At 60.5% G+C, this 18,976-nt stretch overlaps 1 protein-coding gene across 1 annotated transcript; it reads left to right on the top strand.

Annotated features, from left to right (window-relative positions):
• The first annotated feature begins 7,585 nt into the window (after positions 1–7,585).
• Positions 7,586–14,274, top strand: LOC142825110 (cytochrome P450 11B, mitochondrial-like). The gene is made up of 9 exons (XM_075916824.2): positions 7,586–8,065; positions 8,782–8,937; positions 9,229–9,428; positions 9,800–10,003; positions 10,896–11,050; positions 11,597–11,763; positions 12,388–12,466; positions 13,223–13,414; positions 13,954–14,274. Exons 1-9 carry the CDS (start codon positions 7,815–7,817, stop codon positions 14,065–14,067), a joined length of 1,518 nt encoding a protein of 505 aa, XP_075772939.2. The 5' UTR covers positions 7,586–7,814; the 3' UTR covers positions 14,068–14,274.
• Positions 14,275–18,976: the final 4,702 nt, after the last annotated feature.

Genomic DNA, 18,976 nt, shown 5'->3' with positions numbered 1-18,976 from the left:
CATTCTGCCGCTCTACTCTGCACTAGTTAGGCCTCAGCTGGAGTACTGTGTCCAGTTCTGGGCGCCACATTTCAAGAAAGATGTGGAGAAATTGGAAAGGGTACAGAGAAGAGTGACAAGAATGATTAAAGGTCTAGAGAACATGACCTATGAAGCCAGGCTTCATGAACTGGGCTTGTTTAGTTTGGAAAAAAGAAGATTAAGGGAGGACATGATAGCGGTTTTCAAATATCTAAAAGGGTGTCACAAGGAGGAAGGAGAAAATTTGTTCCTCTTGGTTTCTGAGGACAGGACAAGGAGTAATGGGCTTAAAGTGCAGCAGGGGAGGTTTAGATTGGACATTAGGAAAAAATTCCTAACTGTCAGGGTGGTCAAATATTGGAATCAATTGCCAAGGGAGGTGGTGGAATCTCCCTCTCTGGAGATATTTAAGAACAGGTTAGATAGACATCTGTCAGGGATGGTGTAGACAGAGCTTGGTCCTGCCTTGAGGGCGGGGGGCTGGACTCGATGACCTCTCGAGGTCCCTTCCAGTCCTATGATTCTATGATTCTATGACTTGCAGTTTAAACCTGAAGGATCAAAATTACAATGGTGTGGAGCCAAAGATGTGGCATGAAAGAAAGTGCTGTTAATGGACACTGGCTATGGCACTGTTCCTATTACTCAATTTAACTTTTGTAACCAATGTACGCGGCATGGAGTAGCTAGTTCGGATTAGGCTTCTAATCCGAACTAGCTGTACTCCTCGTGGAATGAGGAAGCCTAATCCGAACTAGCTACTCCGTGCCGTGTGTAGCCGCGTGGCACGGGGTTCGAACTAGCCGGCATTTAAAAATGGCGGCGCCCCGCTTATGCAAATGAAGCCCGGGAAATTCAAATCCCAGGCTTCATTTGCAATTGCGGATGACTACATTACCCTCCTAGTTCGAACTAGCGGGGTAGTGTAGACATACCCAAAGGGAGGAAGGCGGAGACCAGCACCTGGCTGGGGGGCAGGGCCTGGGAGGGAGGGAGTGGCTGTGTGGGAAGCATGGAGAGAAGAGGCTAAGCTGGGCTCTAGGGGCGATGGACCCCCACCCTGGGGTCTGAGGCATCCTGTCCCTGGCCCCAGTAGCTACACCATGTCTGTGCTGTGCTGTATCCTGAAGGAACAATAACCCCCCTCTGTTCTACGACTGGCGGAGTCTGTTCTTGCTGCTACGGGGCTGCAGGATTTGGGGGAACCCTGGGCTGGCTCTGATTGGCTGTCTCTGCTGCTGGTCTGGGGATCCTGCCTGCCAGGGGAGAGAACTGCCCTAAAGCTGCCACCCCGACCAGGTCTTTCCACCGCTGTCTTTAGCCCTCGCTTGTTACCCAGGACAGCTGAGGGGGGCCAGCACCTGCCACCCTCTCGCACAGACAAGACCCTTCTCTTCAGTATTCTGTGTCAAAAATAACAGAGCCGGGGCTAGATCTATTGAAGGACAAAACATTAAGCAGCTGCTTTTCCGGAAAAACTTGCCAGCTGTCTACACTGGCCGCTTGAATTTCCGCAAAAGCACTGACGATCTCCTGTAAGATTGTCAGTGCTTTTGCAGAAATACTGTGCTGCTCCCGTTCGGGCAGAAGTCTTTTTCCGAAAGACTTTTGCGCAAAAGGGACAGCAGAGATTTGTTTTCCGCAAAAAAGCCCCGATCGCGAAAATGGCGATTGGGGCTTTTTTGCGGAAAAGCGCGTCTAGATTGGCCACGGACGCTTTTCCACAAAAAGTGCTTTTGCGGGAAAGTGTCCTGCCAATCTAGACGCGCATTTCCGGAAAATCATGCCAGTGTAGACGTAGCCACTGTGAATTGGGGGGCAGGGTAAGGCCTTCAGTGCCCCTAATGCTGGCGTGGCTACTATGGCTGCTGTCAGTCAGCTGCTTGACATTAACCCATGCTTGATAAGGTATTGAATTTATAATTTCCACCAATATGAGTAAACAGAGTAAATTACATAATTACATTTCCCTATCAAAAAGGCAGAAGTCTAGAAGGCATTGTCCGGTGTTGAAGGGGCAAGCTTTTTTTTTTTTTTTCTCTCAACAAGTCCTTGGTGTTCCTCATTAAAAAAAAAATATTGTTTGGTGTTCCTCGATCTTAAAAAGTATAAGAAACCCTGCTTTTAGTGATAAACCTTTAGATGGTAGATTCTAAAGGACTGGCCCAGCGTGGTTTGGGGGTAAGATCCAGAGTGTAAACTGACCGGGGATCTGTGGCTGGAGTCTTGGGACCGGAGGGACCCGTTCGGGGTAGGTGAGATCGGGTTCTAGAAGCCCTCACCTGTGTGTTCGGCTGATTGGGGCACAGGGAGAACTGGGATGTCAGGGGTTTTGCTCATGAGGCTTCTTGCTGGCCAGATTGGCAGCTGGAGCGCTCGGTGCGACTGGTTTGTCACCTGTTTGGAAGGTCTCCAGTCTGGGGCAGTAAGGAGTCCCAAATTTTGAGCAATTCACCCTGAGCGGATGCCCGCAGCTGTGCCCAGACTCAGTCTGGTCCGTCACAGTATCCTTCTGGCCTTCACAAGCCCCACAGGGCGGGAGTTCCACCCCTGGACTGTTGCATGACCAAGCCCGACCTTTGGGTTGCTTTAAACCTGCTGCCTGCACCTGTCGTTGGACACCACCCGGTCAATAACTCTTCCCTGCTTGCCACCTTCACCTCACCTCTCCCAGGGACAACCCCCCCCACACACGTTTGTCGCTCTTCTCCAAAGGTAACAAACTGGTTTTTAAGCACATGAGAAGCAGGAAACCTGCTAAGCAACCAGTGGGGCCCCTGGACGATCAAGATGCAAAAGGACACTTAAAGACGATAAAGTCATTGCAGAGAAACTAAATGAATTCTTTGCTTCAGTCTTCACGGCTGAGGATGTCGGGGAGATTCCCAAACCTGACCCGTCCTTTGTAGGTGACACATCTGAGGACTTGTCTCACATTGAAGTGTCATTAGAGGAGGTTTTGGAATTAATTGATAAACTTCACAGTAACAAGTCATCAGGACCAGATGGCATTAACCCAAGAATTCTGAAAGAACTCAAATGTGAAATTGCGGAACTATTAACTGTGGTTTGTAACCCATCCTTTAAATCAGCTTCCGCACCCAGTGACTGGAAGATAGCTAATGTAACGCCAATATTTTAAAAAGGGCTCTAGAGGCGATCCCAGCAATTACAGACGGGCAAGTCTAACGTCAGTACCAGGAAAATTAGTTGAAACAATACTAAAGAATAAAATTGTCAGACACATAGAAGAACTTAATTTGTTGGGCAAAAGTCAACATGGTTTCTGTAAAGGGAAATCCTGTCTTACTAATCTATTAGAGTTCTTTGAAAGGGTCAACAAACACGTGGATAAGGGGGATCCAGTAGATATAGTGTACTTAGATTTCCAGAAAGCCTTTGACAACCAAAGGCTCTTACATAAATTAAGTTGTCATGGGATCAGAGGGAAGGTCCTTTCATGGATTGAGAACTGGTTAAAAGACGGGAAACAAAGGGTAGGAATAAATGGTAAATTTTCAGATTGGAGAGGGGTAACTAGTGGTGTCCCCCAAGGGTCAGTCCTAGGACCAATCCTATTCAACATTCATAAATGATCTGGAAAAAGGGGTAAACAGTGAGGTGGCAAAGTTTGCAGACAATACTAAAGTGCTCAAGGTAGTTAAGACCAAAGCAGACTGTGAAGAACTTCAGAAAGATCTCACCGAACTAAGTGACTGGGCAACAAAATGGCAAATGAAATTGAATGTGGATAAATGTAAAGTAATGCACATTGGGAAAAATAACCCCAACTATACGTACAGTATGATGGGGGCTAATTTAGCTACAACTAATCAGGAAAGAGATCTTGGAGGAGTCGTGGATAGTTCTCTGAAGATGTCCTCGCAGTGCGCAGCGGCAGTCAAAAAAGCAAACAGGATGTTAGGAATCATTAAAAAAGGGATAGTAGAGAATAAGACGGAGAATATCTTATTGCCCTTTTATAAATCCATGGGACACCCACATCTTGAACACTGAGTACAGATGTGGTCTCCTCATCTCAAAAAAGATATACTGGTATTAAAAAAGGTTCAGAGACAGGCAACAAAAATGCTGAGGGGTTTGGAACAAGTCCCATATGAGGAGAGATGAAAGAAACTGGGACTTTTCAGCTTGGAAAAGAGGAGACTAAGGGGGGAGATGATAGAGGTCTATAAAATCACACGTGGTGTGAAGAAAGTGAATAAGGAAAAGTTATTTACTTGTTCCCACAATATAAGAACTAGGGGCCACGAAATGAAACTAATGGGCAGCAGGTTTAAAACAAATAAAAGGAAGTTCTTCTTCACACAGCACATAGTTAACCTGTGGAACTCCTTGCCAGAGGAGGCTGTGAAGGCTAGGACTATAATAGAGTTTAAAGAGAAGCTGGATAAATTCATGGAGGTTAAGTCCATAAATGGCTATTAGCCAGTATGGGTAAGGAATGGTGCCCCTGGCCTCTGTTTGTCAGGGTAGAGATGGATGGCAGGAGAGAGATGGCTTGATCATTACCTGTTCGATTCACTCCCTCTGGGGCACCTGGTGCTGGCCACTGTTGGCAGACAGGACACTGGGCTGGATGGTCCCTTGGTCTGACCCAGTGTGGCCATTCCTATGTTCTTGACACCGTTTGTGCCGCTGGCAGAGCAGGGCCAGCCTGTGCCCCAGTGTCCAGCTCCCAGACAAGCCCCGACCAATCCAGGCCTGGTGCCAGCCTTGCCCAGGTGCACGTCACCAGTGTTCCTGCAGGTGTTAGAAGGGGGCCAGGCTGTGCGCGGCGGCCGGTGCTACTCCGACCTAGCTGTGCCCCCGTGCGAGGGAAGGCTGGAGCAGCTGGACTGTTAACTTCTGGGCCCACAAGACTCCCCAGGCAGGGGAGAGACCGGAACCGGGGATGTGCTGGTCTCCTGCAGATGGGTTCGGCCCTGCCCCATGGGGAATACCCATCCACATCAGATGGGTCACTGAGGGCTCCCCACTACAGAAAGGACGTGGATGCACTGGAGAGGGTCCAGCGGAGGCAACCAAAATGATTTGGGGGCTGGAGCACATGACCTATGAGGAGAGGCTGAGGGATTTGGGCTTGTTTAGTCTGCATCAGAGAAGAGTGAGGGGGGATTTGAGAGCAGCCTGCAACTTCCTGCAGGGGGGTTCCAAAGGGGATGGAGAGAGGCTGTTCTCAGTGGGGGCAGATGGTAGAATGAGGAGCAATGGGCTCAAGTTGCAGTGGGGGAGGTCTAGGTTGGATGTTAGGAAAAACCTTTTCCCTAGGCGGGTGGTGAAGCGCTGGGCTGGGTTCCCTGGGGAGGGGTTGGAATCTCCATCCCTAGAGGTGTGTAAGTCCTGGCTTGACCAAGCCCTGGCTGGGCTGATGGAGTCGGGGTTGGTCCTGCTCTGGGCAGGGGGCTGGCCTCGATGCCTCCTGAGGGCTCTGCCCGCCCTGGGATTCTAGGAGTCTCTGATAACAAGGAGGAACTAATGAATTTTCCTCCCCAGCCCCATGAAGCTGAGTCATTCTGGTGAATTCCTCGTAGGCAGCTCAGAGACACGGCAGGAGCTGGTGCTGCCTGGCCTCTGCCGAGCTGGCTTCCAACGGCGCAGGAGGGAGTTCAGGGCTAGGGCCGTGGTGCTTACCTGGGGCAGATCCCCTTTGGTGGCTCCACGGGGCCCACACTGCCCTGCGCTCACCAGCGAGCACCACCCATTGGTCACGATTCCCAGCCAATGGGAGCTATGGGGGGTGGAGCCTCCAGGTGAGGTCCATGCTGGACAGAGCTGCCTGGGGCCTGGCCTGCTGGCTGGATTGATGCTCTGTGGCTACTGCAGGCAGCCTGACTCCCTGGGCTCCCCCACCCCCATCTCTGTCGGGGCCCCTTAACCCTGAGCCCGGCCGGGGCTCCCCTCCCCCACCAGAGTCCCCTGCTACTCCAGCACCTGCCCCCTGGCCTTGCAGGGGAAAGGCCCCAGCCCAGTTGGGCTTGGCAGGCAGCAGCACAGGGCTAATGGCAAAGGGGGGGAGGGTAGCTCAGTGGCTTGAACACTGGCCTGCTAAACCCAGGGTTGTGAGTCAATCCTTGAGGGGGCCCTTGAGGGATCGGGGGTAAATCTGGCAGGAATGGGGCTGGGTCCTGCCCTGAGGGCAGGGGACTGGACGGGGCGGGACGGGACTGGACGGGGCGGGACGGGACTGGACAGGATGGGACGGGACTGGACGGGATGGGACGGGACGGGACAGGATGGGATGGGATGGGACGGGACTGGACGGGACTGGACAGGATGGGACGGGACTGGACGGGACTGGACAGGATGGGACGGGATGGGACGGGACTGGACGGGATGGGACGGGACTGGACGGGGCGGGACGGGGCTGGACGGGGCTGGACGGGATGGGACAGGACTGGACAGGATGGGATGGGACGGGACTGGACTGGACGGGATGGGACAGGACTGGACGGGATGGGACGGGACGGGACGGGACTGGACGGGACTGGACGGGATGGGACGGGACTGGACGGGACTGGACAGGATGGGACGGGACTGGACGGGACTGGACAGGATGGGACGGGACTGGACGGGATGGGATGGGACGCGACGGGACGTGACGGGACGGGACGTGACGGGATGGGACGGGACGTGACGGGACGTGACGGGACGTGACGGGATGGGATGGGACGGGACGGGATGGGACGGGACGCGACGGGATGGGACGGGTGTGACGTAGTGGGGGTACCTGGCTGGTTTCTATGCTGCTGGCTCTGGGGGAACCCCCACTGGCTGCCGTGGGTACCACGACCCAGCAAAACAGGATGAGTCACTATGCAAACCAGTGGCCAGACACCCCCCATGGAGAGGAACAAAGGAAGGTGGAATGCTGCCTTGGCTGGGGGGCAGGGCTGGAAGTTAGTGAGTGGGTTGCTGGCTGTCGGAGGGCATGGAGGAGAGCCTAGGAGAAGGGGCTGGAGTTTAGGGGCCCAGTCTCCCCCATCTCAAGGGGGCCTGAGGCATCCTAGCCCAGTTCCTGTGACCAGACTACATCTGTGCTGCGCTGTGCTGGAGGAGCAATAAACCACCCTCAATTCCACTGGCTGGTGCAGTCTATTTGTGCCATTTCGGGGTGCAGGAGACGGGGAACCCCCAACGCGCCGTCACAACGGGATGGGGCTGGACGCGACGGGACGGGACAGGATGGGATGGGACGGGACTGGACGGGACAGGATGGGATGGGACGGGACAGGACAGGATGGGACGGGACAGGATGGGACGGGACAGGACGGGACAGGATGGGATGGGACGGGACAGGATGGGACGGGACTGGACGGGACAGGATGGGACTGGACGGGGCGGGACGGGACGGGACAGGATGGGATGGGACGGGACTGGACGGGACAGGATGGGATGGGACGGGACGGGACGGGACAGGACGGGATGGGACGGGACGGGATGACCTTTCAAGGTCCCTTCCAGCTCTATGAGATGGTATAAAGTCTCTGGCTCCCCGGATACCTGACTACTGCCCCGCCTGACCAGGCCCCGGAGACCCGAGGAGGCAGGTGGCCAGAGCCAGGGCAGAGCAGGGGGCCTGTCTGGCTGGGGTAGGATGCGGAGACGAGCACAGCCCTGGGGGATGCTAGGTAGAGGCAGGCAGCGCTGAGCCAGGGCGGGGCCCAGCCCCTGGTGCCCTCCGGTTTTGTCCCGGGCGGGGCGGGGCGGGGCGCGCCTCTCCCAGCGGTATAAGGGCCGCGTCCCGCAGCAGCTGCGGAGCGAGTCCCGCCATGGCCCCGCCGAGCCAGCTCTGGAAGCGCCGCCTCCTGCACAGCTTGCGGCTCGGGGCCGCCCGCAGCTCCACGGCCCCGGCCCCGGCTCCGGCCGCCGCTGCCCAGACGCAGACGCTGCCCTACGAGGCCATCCCGCGCAGCGGCCGCAACGCCTGGCTCAACCTCTACCGCTTCTGGCGGAGCGACAGCTTCCAGAGCCTGCACCTGGTCATGCAGCGCAACTTCCAGCGCTACGGGCCCATCTACAGGTGCGGCCCGCGGGCCCTGCCCTGGACGGGGAAGCGGGCTGCAGTCTCCAAGCCGGGGCCCCGGGCCTGCTTCCGCCCTGGATAGGCGCGGGGCGGGTGTCTCTCGGCCTGCGGGCTGCTGGACCGGGCGGCTCCTGGGCCGGACCCCAGCTCGACCCCTGTGGACATGGCCCGCGGGCCGACTCCCGGAACTCCCCGCGGCAGGAGAGCTGCGTCCGATGGACCGCAAAGGCTCAATCCAGGACCAGCTGTGGGGAAGGGAGGCAGCTCTCCTGCCTCAGGCCCGGAGCGGGGCTGCCGGCACCGTGCCAGGGCCCCTCTTCCCTGCGCGATGTGATGCTCCGGCGGGCCGGGAACAGGTGCAGCAGGCAGGGAAGGCGGGGGCGGGGGCGGGTCCTCTCCCGGGGCGCTTGGCGGGGTGCCGGGGCTGGATCAGGTGGCGGATCAGGCTGCGGGCTGACTCAGGGAGCTGAAGCCCTGGGGACGCGCTGGACCCGGGCTGCGTTGGCTGCGCTGGTTCCGGCGCTCAGGGGACCCGCGTGGGGCGGGCACTGGCTGCCAGCTCGCTGGGGGTGAAGGCTCGGACCCCCCGAACTCCTGCGCCTAGGCTCCGGCCCCTGGTCCCCACGGCCCTGCTCCCGGCCCGGCGGTGCGCGGCACACCCGCGGCCAGGGCTGCCTCCGGGGCCCAGCTCAGCGGCCCGGCTCTGTCCCCAGGGAGACCGTGGGCACCTACAACTGCGTCAACGTGCTGATGCCCCGCGACGCGGCCCAACTCTTCCAGGCCGAGGGCATCTTCCCGCGGCGCATGGGCATCGGGTCCTGGGAGGCGCACCGCCGGCTCCGCAACCACAAGTGCGGCATCTTCCTGCTGTAAGGGCGAGACGGGAGACTGGGGGAGCGGGGCGGCTCTGGGGCCCGGGGGGGGGGGGGCAGGCCGTGGGGCGCGCGCATTCCCCGAGAGAGAACCGAGCCGAGCCTGGCACCGCCCCGCGGGGCGCCGCGCTCCGCTCCCCGGCCAGGCCGACCAGCCCTGTGCCCCCGCCGCTGCCCCCTTTGCGGGGCGCTCACACCCAGCCCCTCCTGCCCCGGGGCTGCCGGGGACTCCCCCTAGGCCGGGCCGTGCGGGGCTGCTGACACCTCTCAGCGGCTCCCCGCCCGCAGGAACGGCCAGGAGTGGCGCTCGGACCGCCTGGTGCTGAACAAGGAGGTGATCAGCCCCGCGGGCACCCGCAAGTTCCTGCCCTTCCTGGACGCCGTGGCCCGGGACTTCGCCAGCCTCATGCAGCGGCGCATCAGCAAGACCACGCGGCGCTCGCTCACCCTGGACCTGTACAGCGACCTGTTCCGCTTCACGCTGGAGGGTAGGCGGGCGGGCGGAGAACCGCGGGGGCGCCCGGCCGGGCCCCGGCCCCGGGCTCACTGAGGCCAGGGCGGTAAGTCCAGGAGGGCTGCCCGCCCGCGTGCTCCAGTCGGGCAAGCCCGGCCCGGCCCCCCCCCCCCCGCAAACTGCCCTGGCCCAGGCCGCGTGCGCCCCCCCTCCCCGGCTTGTGAGCCGACACAGAGGCCTCGGGCGGAACCCCTCGACGGCGCCCCCACCCCCAGCCTGGCCCGGCCCGGCCCTGCCGGGGGCGCACCCCCAGCCTGGCCCTGGCGGGCGCCGGTACCTCTCCCCCCCCCCCCGCCCCGCCGGGTACCGGGCGGCCCCCCAGCTCACGGCGCCCCCTGCCCGCAGCCAGCAGCTACGCGCTGTACGGGGAGCGGCTGGGGCTGCTGGACGAGAGCCCCCACGCGGAGTCGCAGCGCTTCATCAGCGCGGTGCAGACCATGCTGCGGACCACGCTGCCGCTGCTCTTCCTGCCCTCCGGCCTGATGAGCTGGGTCAACGGCCGGCTCTGGCGGGAGCACCTGGAGGCCTGGGACACCATCTTCCAGCACGGTGAGGGGCGCCCGGCGGGCCCCTGACTGCACCCGGCCTGGGAGGGCCCCGCCTGTCCCGCCCGAGGCAGCACCCCCCCCCCCAGACACAGGGGCGGCGGGAATGCGGCCCCTTAGCCGCGAGCTCGCCCCCCCCCCCGCGCTGCCAGGCTGGGGTACTGCGACCAGCCCCCCGGGAGCCCCTCCCCCAGCGCTCCAGGCCAGTCCCCAACGCTGCCTGGCTGCCAGCGGCCGCTCGCATGTCCCCCTCTGGCACCGCTCCCCGCGGCGCCTTGGTCCCCTCCCCTTCCCGCCTGCCTCCCGGCTTCGCCAGGAGCAAGTTCCCTGCCTGGCCCTGGCGCTTGGGGAGTGGAGGGGGAAGGGGTTCCCTGCCTGGCCCTTGGGGTGGGGGGGCGCCTGGGTTCCCTGCCTGGCCCTTGGTGTGGGGGGGGCGCCTGGGTTCCCTGCCTGGCCCTTGGTTTTGGGGGGAGGGGTTTGGGGGGGCGCCTGGGTTCCCTGCCTGGCCCTTGGGGTGGGGGGGGGGGCGCCTGGGTTCCCTGCCTGGCCCTTGGTGTGGGGGGGGCGCCTGGGTTCCCTGCCTGGCCCTTGGTTTTGGGGGGAGGGGTTTGGGGGGGCGCCTGGGTTCCCTGCCTGGCCCTTGGGGTTGGGGGGTGGAGGGGGAAGGGGTCGGTGACGGGACACGTGGGTTCCCTGCCTGGCCCTTGGGGTTGGGGGGGGAGGGGTTGGAGACAGGGCACCTGGGCTCTGCCTCTGTGGGACTCTGGACGCGGGCCCCCCTCGCTGTGTCCCGGGCCCCGGAGGGCGCTCCCTGCCCATTCCTGCCCCTTTGCGCAGGCCGGGGCTGGGGGCGGGTGACCCGCGGGCGGCGCCTCACGGCCCGTCTCACGCCCCAGCCGACAAGTGCATCCAGAACATCTACCAGGAGTTCTGCCTGGGTCAGCCCCGCAAGTACTCGGGGATCCTGGCGGAGCTGCTGCTGCAGGCGGAGATGCCGCTGGACTCCATCAAGGCCAACATCACCGAGTTCACCGCGGGCGGCGTGGACACGGTGAGCGCCCGGCCCTCCCCGCCGACCCGGCCTCCCGAGGGCAGGGCCCCGCTTGCCTGGCCCACGGCTCCCTGGGGCGGGGGGCGTGTCCCGTGCTCGGGGCTCCCGGGGGCGCCGTTGATTGGTCCCATTGGGGTCCCGCTTGCCGGACGGGGGAGGGCTCTGCCGGACGGGGGAGGGGGGCCCGGCCAGCCATGCGGCAGGGAGAGCACAAGGGCAGGGCAGAGACCCCCCTTCCGTGACACATCAGCGCCTACATCCGCAGCACCAGGACGTGCTCCCCGGGGTGCAGGAACCAGAGACTGGCTGGGGGACGCCAGGGACCCCCCTACTCTCGCAGGAGCCCAGTGGAGGGACAGCAAACGGGGCCCGATTCTGCAGAGGGGCCCAGCGGGGCTGGGGCAGCGCAGGCTCCCCTCGGCGGGGCTCTGCAGGGTCCCCCCTAACCCGGGCACAGAGAGGCTGCGCCAGCGGCCTGTGAGCGCCCCGGGGCCCTGCCCTGCAGGCTGCGGGCGCGGCCGGGCCCTGACTGTCCCCTCTGCCCAGACGGCCATACCGCTGCTCTTCACCCTCTTCGAGCTGGCCCGCAACCCGGGCGTCCAGTCGGCCCTTCGCCAGGAGATCGCCGAGGCGGAGGCGCAGGGGCCCCGGGAGCTGTCCAAGGTGCTGAACGCCATGCCCCTGCTCAAGGGCGCCCTCAAGGAGACGCTGAGGTGAGGGCCAAGGGCAGAGTCTCCGGGCCGTGGGGAGCTGCTCCTGAAGGGCACGGCTGCCTTGGGGCTTTCGGGGGGGGGCTCTGGCGGCCGTGGGGCTCTTGGGGAGGGGGGACCGGCTGCCTGGCCCCTTCTCCATTGTCCTGCCAGGCACTGGGCTTGGGGCTGCGAGGGTCTGGGCCTCCATCCAGGCTGTGCTGGGGACGTGGGTTTCCCAACGCAGGGTTCTGGAGCAGCCCAGCTGGGCCCATGCGGGCGGGGGAGGGGTCAGGGGAGGGGTGTGAGGCTCAGCTGGTGCCATGGGGGTGGGATGAGGACCAGCTGGCACCACGTGGGCAGTGGTGGTGTAGTGTAAGGCCTAGCAGTGGGGCCTGGCCAGCCATGTGGCAGGTTGGGGCTGACACCGAGGGGCACAGGTGCCAGGGGATGATCCGGGAGAAAGACGGCAGCCAGGTCCGGGAAGGCCAGGTCCGTGGACTCAAACCCTGAGCAGTAGGTGAAGGAAGGGCAGCAGAGGGACTTGGGGATCCCCCCACAAACCTTCTGCCAGCTGGCCAGACGCTGCCCAGGCCAGATGGTGGACCAGGGCGCAGGGGCTGACAGGGGGGCTCGCTCTGTTGGCAGGCTCTACCCGGTCGGCATAACAGTGCAGCGCTACCCGACCAAAGACGTGGTGCTTCAGAACTACTGTGTGCCAGCTGGGGTGAGTCCCTGCTTGTCTGCCCCCCCCCAGCCCGCAGGAAGGGGGGGCACTCGCTCCCCCAGCATCAGGCTGGCTGCTTGGACACTCACCCAGCTCACAAAATGGGATCTCCTGCTCCGAACATCTCGCCCCATGCCCAATGCCCCTCTGCATGCCCGGCTGCTCGCCGTGTCCTCAGGCGCCTCCGGCACCAGCCACGACAGCAGAAAGCACCAGGGCCGGGGCCAGGGCCCTGCGGTTTCTGGATTTCCTGATTTCCCACCCAACCCCTGGGGTTTGACAGTTTGCAGATGTTACCCATGTTTCTATTGAGGCTTTTTATGGGATGGAGTCTTGGTTCCCAGGGAACGTGGACAGGGCCTTGCTGAAGGGCTGGTGAGGTCAGCTGGGGACTCTGTTGGGGTGCAGCCTTCTGCTCCCCTCCCAACCCCCCCACCTGTCAGTGCCACTCCCTCCACACTCCCTGTCCACATGGCCAGTTACACCCCCCGGCCCTCCCCCCACCTTTCCCTTTGGGGTTTTACTGATTTTTTTTTCCTACCATTTTTAAAGCAGACACATTGCAGGGACATGACAGAAGCCAACCCCAGGGGCCTTGTGGAGCGTGGTCCCCTAGGGGGCTCTGGCATGGCTGGGGGCGTGGCCGCCCCATGCCCAGGGAGTGAACCAATCTGCTTGCCTTATGCAACTGAGGTTGCATCTGATTGGTGGAGCCCACTGGCCACCCCGGTGTGTCTCCCCTCTGCCGCCCTGCAGACGCTGTGCCAGGTGGGGCTGTACCCCATGGGCCGGAGCCCCGAGGTGTTCCGCAACCCCGAGCGCTACGACCCCGCCCGCTGGCTGAGCAAGGAGGATAACAGCTTCAAGGCCCTGGCCTTCGGCTTTGGGGCCCGGCAGTGCATCGGCCGCCGCCTGGCAGAAACCGAGATGATGCTGTTCCTCATGCACGTGAGTCGGGGCGCAGAGTTGGGGGGGAGACTGGGGAGAGGTTCCAGGGCTGGGGGGTGGGCCCAGGAGATGGCGAGCCTGGGGGGCAGCCTCGGGGGGCTCGCACTGAACGTTGGTCAGACGTTACATAACTCGTTTGTCGGTACGTCAAGAAAAGGGGGAAGTACTTTTCATAGACTCCTCCACCTTCCCTCGCAGCTCAGCCACCACCCCTCAACCCCACCCTCTGTCCCTTGCTGCCCCACACCTGGGCTCCCCTCCGCACCGCTCCACATAGTCCAGTCCTGCTCCCAGCCCCTCACCTCCTCCAGGGCTCCCCCCACCTGCACCTCACTGCAGGGCCCAGTTCCTTAGGAGGGTGGATTCACTCTGTTCCAACTGAGCTGGCACAATGGACAGAAACCAGCCCCTAACTGCCCCCTCCCAGCCCCTCACTCGGCAGCCTCTGGGTCTCATCCCTGCCCCCTCCCCGCCCCAGTGCCCAGCCAGCTCTCAACCCCGCTGCTGTGGCGTCACACCAGCTGCCCGTCTCCTTTCAGGTCCTGCGGAACTTCCAGATCGACACCGTGTCCAAAGCGGATATTAAAACCATCTTCGGGTTCGTCCTCATGCCCGAGAAGCCGCCTCTACTCACCTTCCGGCCCATCGACTGAGCCCCAGCCCTGGCCCCCCCCACTTCTTCTGCACCCGGGGGGAGGGGGGAATCCAGCTGCAGGGAGGGACAGGGACTGGGCTATGGAGACCGACCCCTCTCCATGGCAGGGCCTGTCACTGGAGGCCCCCCAGACCATGCTGGGGAGCCTGGAGCAGAGATCACCCACCCCCACCTCGAGACACCGAAGGAGGTACAGACGAGAGCTCGGGGCCTGCCCCCTGGATTGTGGCCTCCTGCTGGGAGTTGTAGTCCTGAGGGGCTATGTCGTGTGAGGGGAGGGTGGCCGTGGGCCACAGTGCAAAGGGAATCCAGTCCTCACTGGGCCAGCTGCCACCAGAAGAAAGGGGGCTCCTTCCCCTGGAGAGGCACTGTGTGGGGCAGGAGCCCCCCGGGCACGCTGGACCCATAAGGCCCTGGGCCAGGTCAGGAGAAGGAGGCAGGTCCTGTTAGGAGAGGAGGGGGCAGAGACGCCAGCTCACGACTTTCCCTTATTCAGAGAAGCGGCCATCTCCACTTCACGTCAATGGGGCTGAAGGCAGCAAGATGGCCGCCGGGCCTTGCCCTCCGTTGGGAGGCCACCCTTAAAGATGGCTGCCCTCTTCCACGCTTCTGTATGGGGTGGGACACAGGGACGGTGAGGAGCCGCCAAGAGCCTGGGAAAGGGGGAAGTGAGGAGAGCACGAGGCAAATTTAAGCAATGGGGATATGGGGGGGGAGACACTGGGTGCAGGGGATGGGACTGAGACTGGGGGCGTGGGGGAATACATGGGATCATACAAGCATAGAACACCGGGACTGGAAGTGACCCTGAGAGGTCACCAAGTCCAGTCCCCTGCCCTCACAGCAGGACCAAATGTCTAGACCATCCCTGACAGGTCTCTGTTCTCCTTGGCCTCTGAGGACGGGACAAGCAGCAACGGGCTTAATTTGCAGCAGGGGAGGTTTAGGTCGGACATTAGGAAAAACATCCTGGCTGTCAGGGTGGTGACGCACTGGAATAAGGTGCCTGGGGAGGTTGTGGATTCTCCATGTCTGGAGCTATCTAAGAGCAGGTTGGACAAGCTCTCCCCCTCCTCCCTGACACCCTTTTAGATACTTGAAAACCGCTCTCATGTCCCCTCTCAGTCTTCTTTCCAAACTAAACAAACCCAATTCCTTCAGCCTTCCTGCATAGCTCCTGTTCTCTAGACCTTCCATCATTTTTGTTGCTTTTCTCTGGACCTTCTCCAATTTCTCCACATCTTTCTTGAAATGTGGTGCCCAGAACTGGACACAACACTCCAACTGAGGCCTAATCAGTGCAGAGTAGAGCGGAAGAATGACTTCGCGGCTATGTCTAGACTATGGAGTTTTTCCGGGATACCAGCGCCTGGAAAAACTCTGCCATGTCCAGGGAACCCGTCTGCTCTTCCGACACTTTTTGCGAAAAAGCAGATACCCTCTTTCGGAAGCCCTGTCTTCCTCGTTTAACGAGGAAGAAGGACTCTTCCACAAGAGGAGGTTTTTCTGAAATGTGGCCCAGTGTAGAGGGACCAAATTTTGGAAAAGCCTCTTCCAAAAAGCAATCAGAAAAAGGTGTGAAATTTGAAGACCTTGTTCCGACAGAAAACGGCAGTCTAGATGTAGCCCTCATGTCTTGCTCACGACAATCCTGTAAATGCAGCCCAGAATCATGTTTGCGCTGCTTTTTTTTTTTTTTTTTTTTTTTTTTGCGCAACAGTGTCACACTGTTGACTCATATTACTTTTTCCTGTCTTCTGGCATCTCTCCTGACTTCCATGACTTTTCAACGATGACAGCTAAAGGCTCAGCTACCTCCTCTGTCAGCTCCTTGCGTATTCTAGGATGCATCAGGCCCTGGTGACTTGCAGACGTCTAACTTTTCTAAGTGATTTTAACTTGTTCTTTTAAAAATGTTATCTTCTAAACCTACCCCATTTCCACTAGCATCGTATATATAGTAGCCCAATGTCTGTGACTCTAACGGTGTAACACTTGGTGTTGCCTCTGGGCGGCACTGTTGCCTCTGTAAAATCCTTTGCCTCCCGCCGTGGTGCTCGGCTGCCTTCTGCACTGCTCAGCTGGGCTGCCGCGGGGGAGCCCAAACAGCCACTCGCTCTGCTTGCTCCCCCGCGGTGGCCTGGCTGAGCGGCGCAGAAGTCAGCCGAGCACCACGGCAGGAGGGGAAGGGGGGTGGAGCGGTGATGTACATGGCCAGGGGGTGGGGCCTGGCCGTGTACATCACCGCCCCGCCCTTCTTCACCTCCCGCCATGGCGCTCGGCTGACTTCTGCGCCTCTCAGCCAGGCCACCGTGGGGGAGCCCAAACGGCCGCTTCCTCCCCAGTGGCAGCCTGGCTGAGCAGTGCAGAAGTCAGCTGAGTGCCATGGCGGCAGGCGAAGGGGGGCAGGGTGCTGACGTGCGGCGTGACAGCAGCTCCAGGCCCCACCCCCTGGCTGTGAACGTCATGGCCTCGCCCCCTTTCACCTCCCGCCATGGTGTTCAGGTGACTTCTGCATCACTCAACCGGGCCGCCAGGCCACCACGTGGGAGCAAGAGGCGCAAGCGACCTTTTGGGCTCCGTGGTCCCCTGAACGAGAGGCAGGAGGAGGAGGAGAGCTGAGAGAGAGGGGGAGGCAGGAGGAGGAGGTGTGAGAGAGAGAGAGAGAGAGAGAGAGAGAGACGTGGAGGAGACTTGAAAATCTGGTCTTATGACGGGCTATTGGCTAGTTCACTATGTTAGGCATCCAATCACCATCAAACTTCTTGGTGAAGACTGAAACAAAGAAGTCATTAAACACCTCTGCCATTTCCAAGTTTCCTGTTACTGTTTCCCTCTCCTCACTGAGCAGTGGGCCTACCCTGTCCTTGGTCTTCCTCTTGCTTCTAATATATTTGTAGAATGTCGTCTTGTTTCTCTTTCGGTCTCTAGCTGGTCTGATCTCGTTTTGTGCCTTTGCCTTTCTAATCTGGCCCCTGCATTCCTGTATTGTTTGCTTCTATTCATCCTTTGTCATTTGTCCTAGTTTCCACTTTTGATATGACTCCTTTTTGCTTTTTAGATCATGCAAGATTCCCTGGTTAAGCCAAGGCAGTCTTCTGCCAGACTTTCTCTCTTTCCTACGCAGTGGAATAGCTTGCTTTTGGGCCCTTAATAACGTCCCTTTGAAAATCTGCCAACTCTCTTCGGTTGTTTCTCCTTAGTCTTGCTTCCCATGGGACCTTACCCACCCGCTCTGAGTTTACTAAACTCTGCCTTCCTGAAATCCATCATCTCTGTTTTGCTGTTTTCCCTTCTACCATTCCTTAGAATCACGAACTCTATGATTTCATGGTCACTGTCACCCAAGCTGCCTTCTACTTTGAAATTCTCAACCAGTTCCTTCCTATTTGTTAAAATCAAATCTAGTACATCTCTCCCCACCCCCCAGTAGCTTTCTCAACCTGCTGGAATAAAAACTTATCTCCAATGCAGTCCAAGAACTTGTTGGCTAGTCTGTGCCCTGCTGTGTTCATTTCCCAAGAGATGTCTGGATAGTTGAAGTCCCCCATCACCACCACATCCTGCGCTTTGGATGGTTTTGTGAGTTGTTTTAAAAAAGCCTCGTCCACCTCTTCTACCTGGGTAGGCGGTCTGTAGTAGACCCCTAGCATGACATCACCCTTGCTTTTTTTCCCCCTTTTAGCCTAACCCAGAGACTCTCAACAATGGGACAGGGGATGTGGGGGTGGGATATGTGGGGCAGGAGGGTGGCAGGGGACAGACTGGGGCAATATGGAGACTGTGAGGGTAGGAGGGAGGTTGGAGATACATGGGGTGGTACAAGGGATGCAGGGGTGGGGCTATGGGGGGTGCAGGGGACAGGGATGGGAGAGGGAGGGGATCAGGCCTGCTTGGGGGGAGGGGTGGCCCCTCCAGGCAGTCCAGGAAAGTCCACGTTACAGCACAACCAGCTCTCACTGATGGAGCGTGAGCCCGGGCCGTTGTCTGCAGGAGGCGCTGCTCTTTTGCACCCGTGGCTCCTGGGCATGCAGCCAAGCCCTGCCCTGCCGGGAGCCCCTCAGCACAGAGAGGGCCTGGAACGGGGCTGCTGAGCCCCCCCCCCACCCCGAGCAGCAGGAGGCAGAGAAGGGCAGCATGGCAGGGGGCTGCTGGGCTGCTCCCTGACATGGGGGGGGAGAGGGGAGGCGGCTCCGCTGGAAGGGTGAGGGTTGGAACATGCCTGTTTCCCCTGGAAGTTGCACCCAGCAGAGGGGGGCAGGGAGTTCAAAGGGGAAAGCCGCCCCCAAGCCAGCCCCGGACAGTTTTACGCCACCATTTTCTGGGCCAATCTTGTGACTCTTCAGGGTCAGACTCATGAGTGATCGCTGGGTGGGGGGCAGCCTGGAGCCACAGCACAGCAGCTCCCGTGTCTGGCCCCGCCCTTGGCTGGGCTGTGCCCATCTTCCCCCCCCAGGGCAGTAGCAGGGCCATGCCCCCATGCTGCCCCAGAGCGGTGCCACAGCTCAGGGGGGAGCCAGGACTGGGTGCAGAGCTGCAACGGATGGGACTGAGGCAGAGGGGGCTGCTCTCCAGCCTTGCTCTGCCCCCTCTACACACTCTGGGGCCGAGCCAGGCCCCCCCTGCCATGGGCCCTGTTTCTCAGTGACCCCTAGGGGGCCCACCCCTGAGCTCCGGTGCCCAACGATGCCAGCTCTTCCTGACGCCTGCGCCCGCTAGGCTTCAGCAGCGCGTCTCCTCCCCGGGCCGCTCCTGGCTGCACCTGGCTGGTGCCTGTGACCACGAGACTGCCAGAACCAGAAAGCCCCGCTTTCCTTTGGAGAACTTATCCTCCCCTGGGGCTTGGGCACCTGTGTGTGAGACCTTGGCCTGACAGCGCTGGGGGGGGAGGGGCGGTGGTGGTGATG

Source organism: Pelodiscus sinensis, chromosome 2, assembly GCF_052426305.1.
Source record: "Pelodiscus sinensis isolate ZL-2025 chromosome 2, ASM5242630v1, whole genome shotgun sequence".
Classification (NCBI taxonomy): domain Eukaryota; kingdom Metazoa; phylum Chordata; order Testudines; family Trionychidae; genus Pelodiscus; species Pelodiscus sinensis.
This window is presented reverse-complemented; position numbering and strand designations above follow the sequence as displayed.

Excerpts from the sequence above, each read along its gene's own strand:
- LOC142825110 (XM_075916824.2), top strand. The coding sequence starts at position 7,815 with ATGGCCCCGCCGAGCCAGCTCTGGAAGCGCCGCCTCCTGCACAGCTTG. Across the intron at positions 9,429-9,799 it reads GTTCCGCTTCACGCTGGAGG|CCAGCAGCTACGCGCTGTAC; the intron begins GTAGGCGGGCGG and ends CCCTGCCCGCAG. Across the intron at positions 11,764-12,387 it reads GCCCTCAAGGAGACGCTGAG|GCTCTACCCGGTCGGCATAA; the intron begins GTGAGGGCCAAG and ends CTCTGTTGGCAG.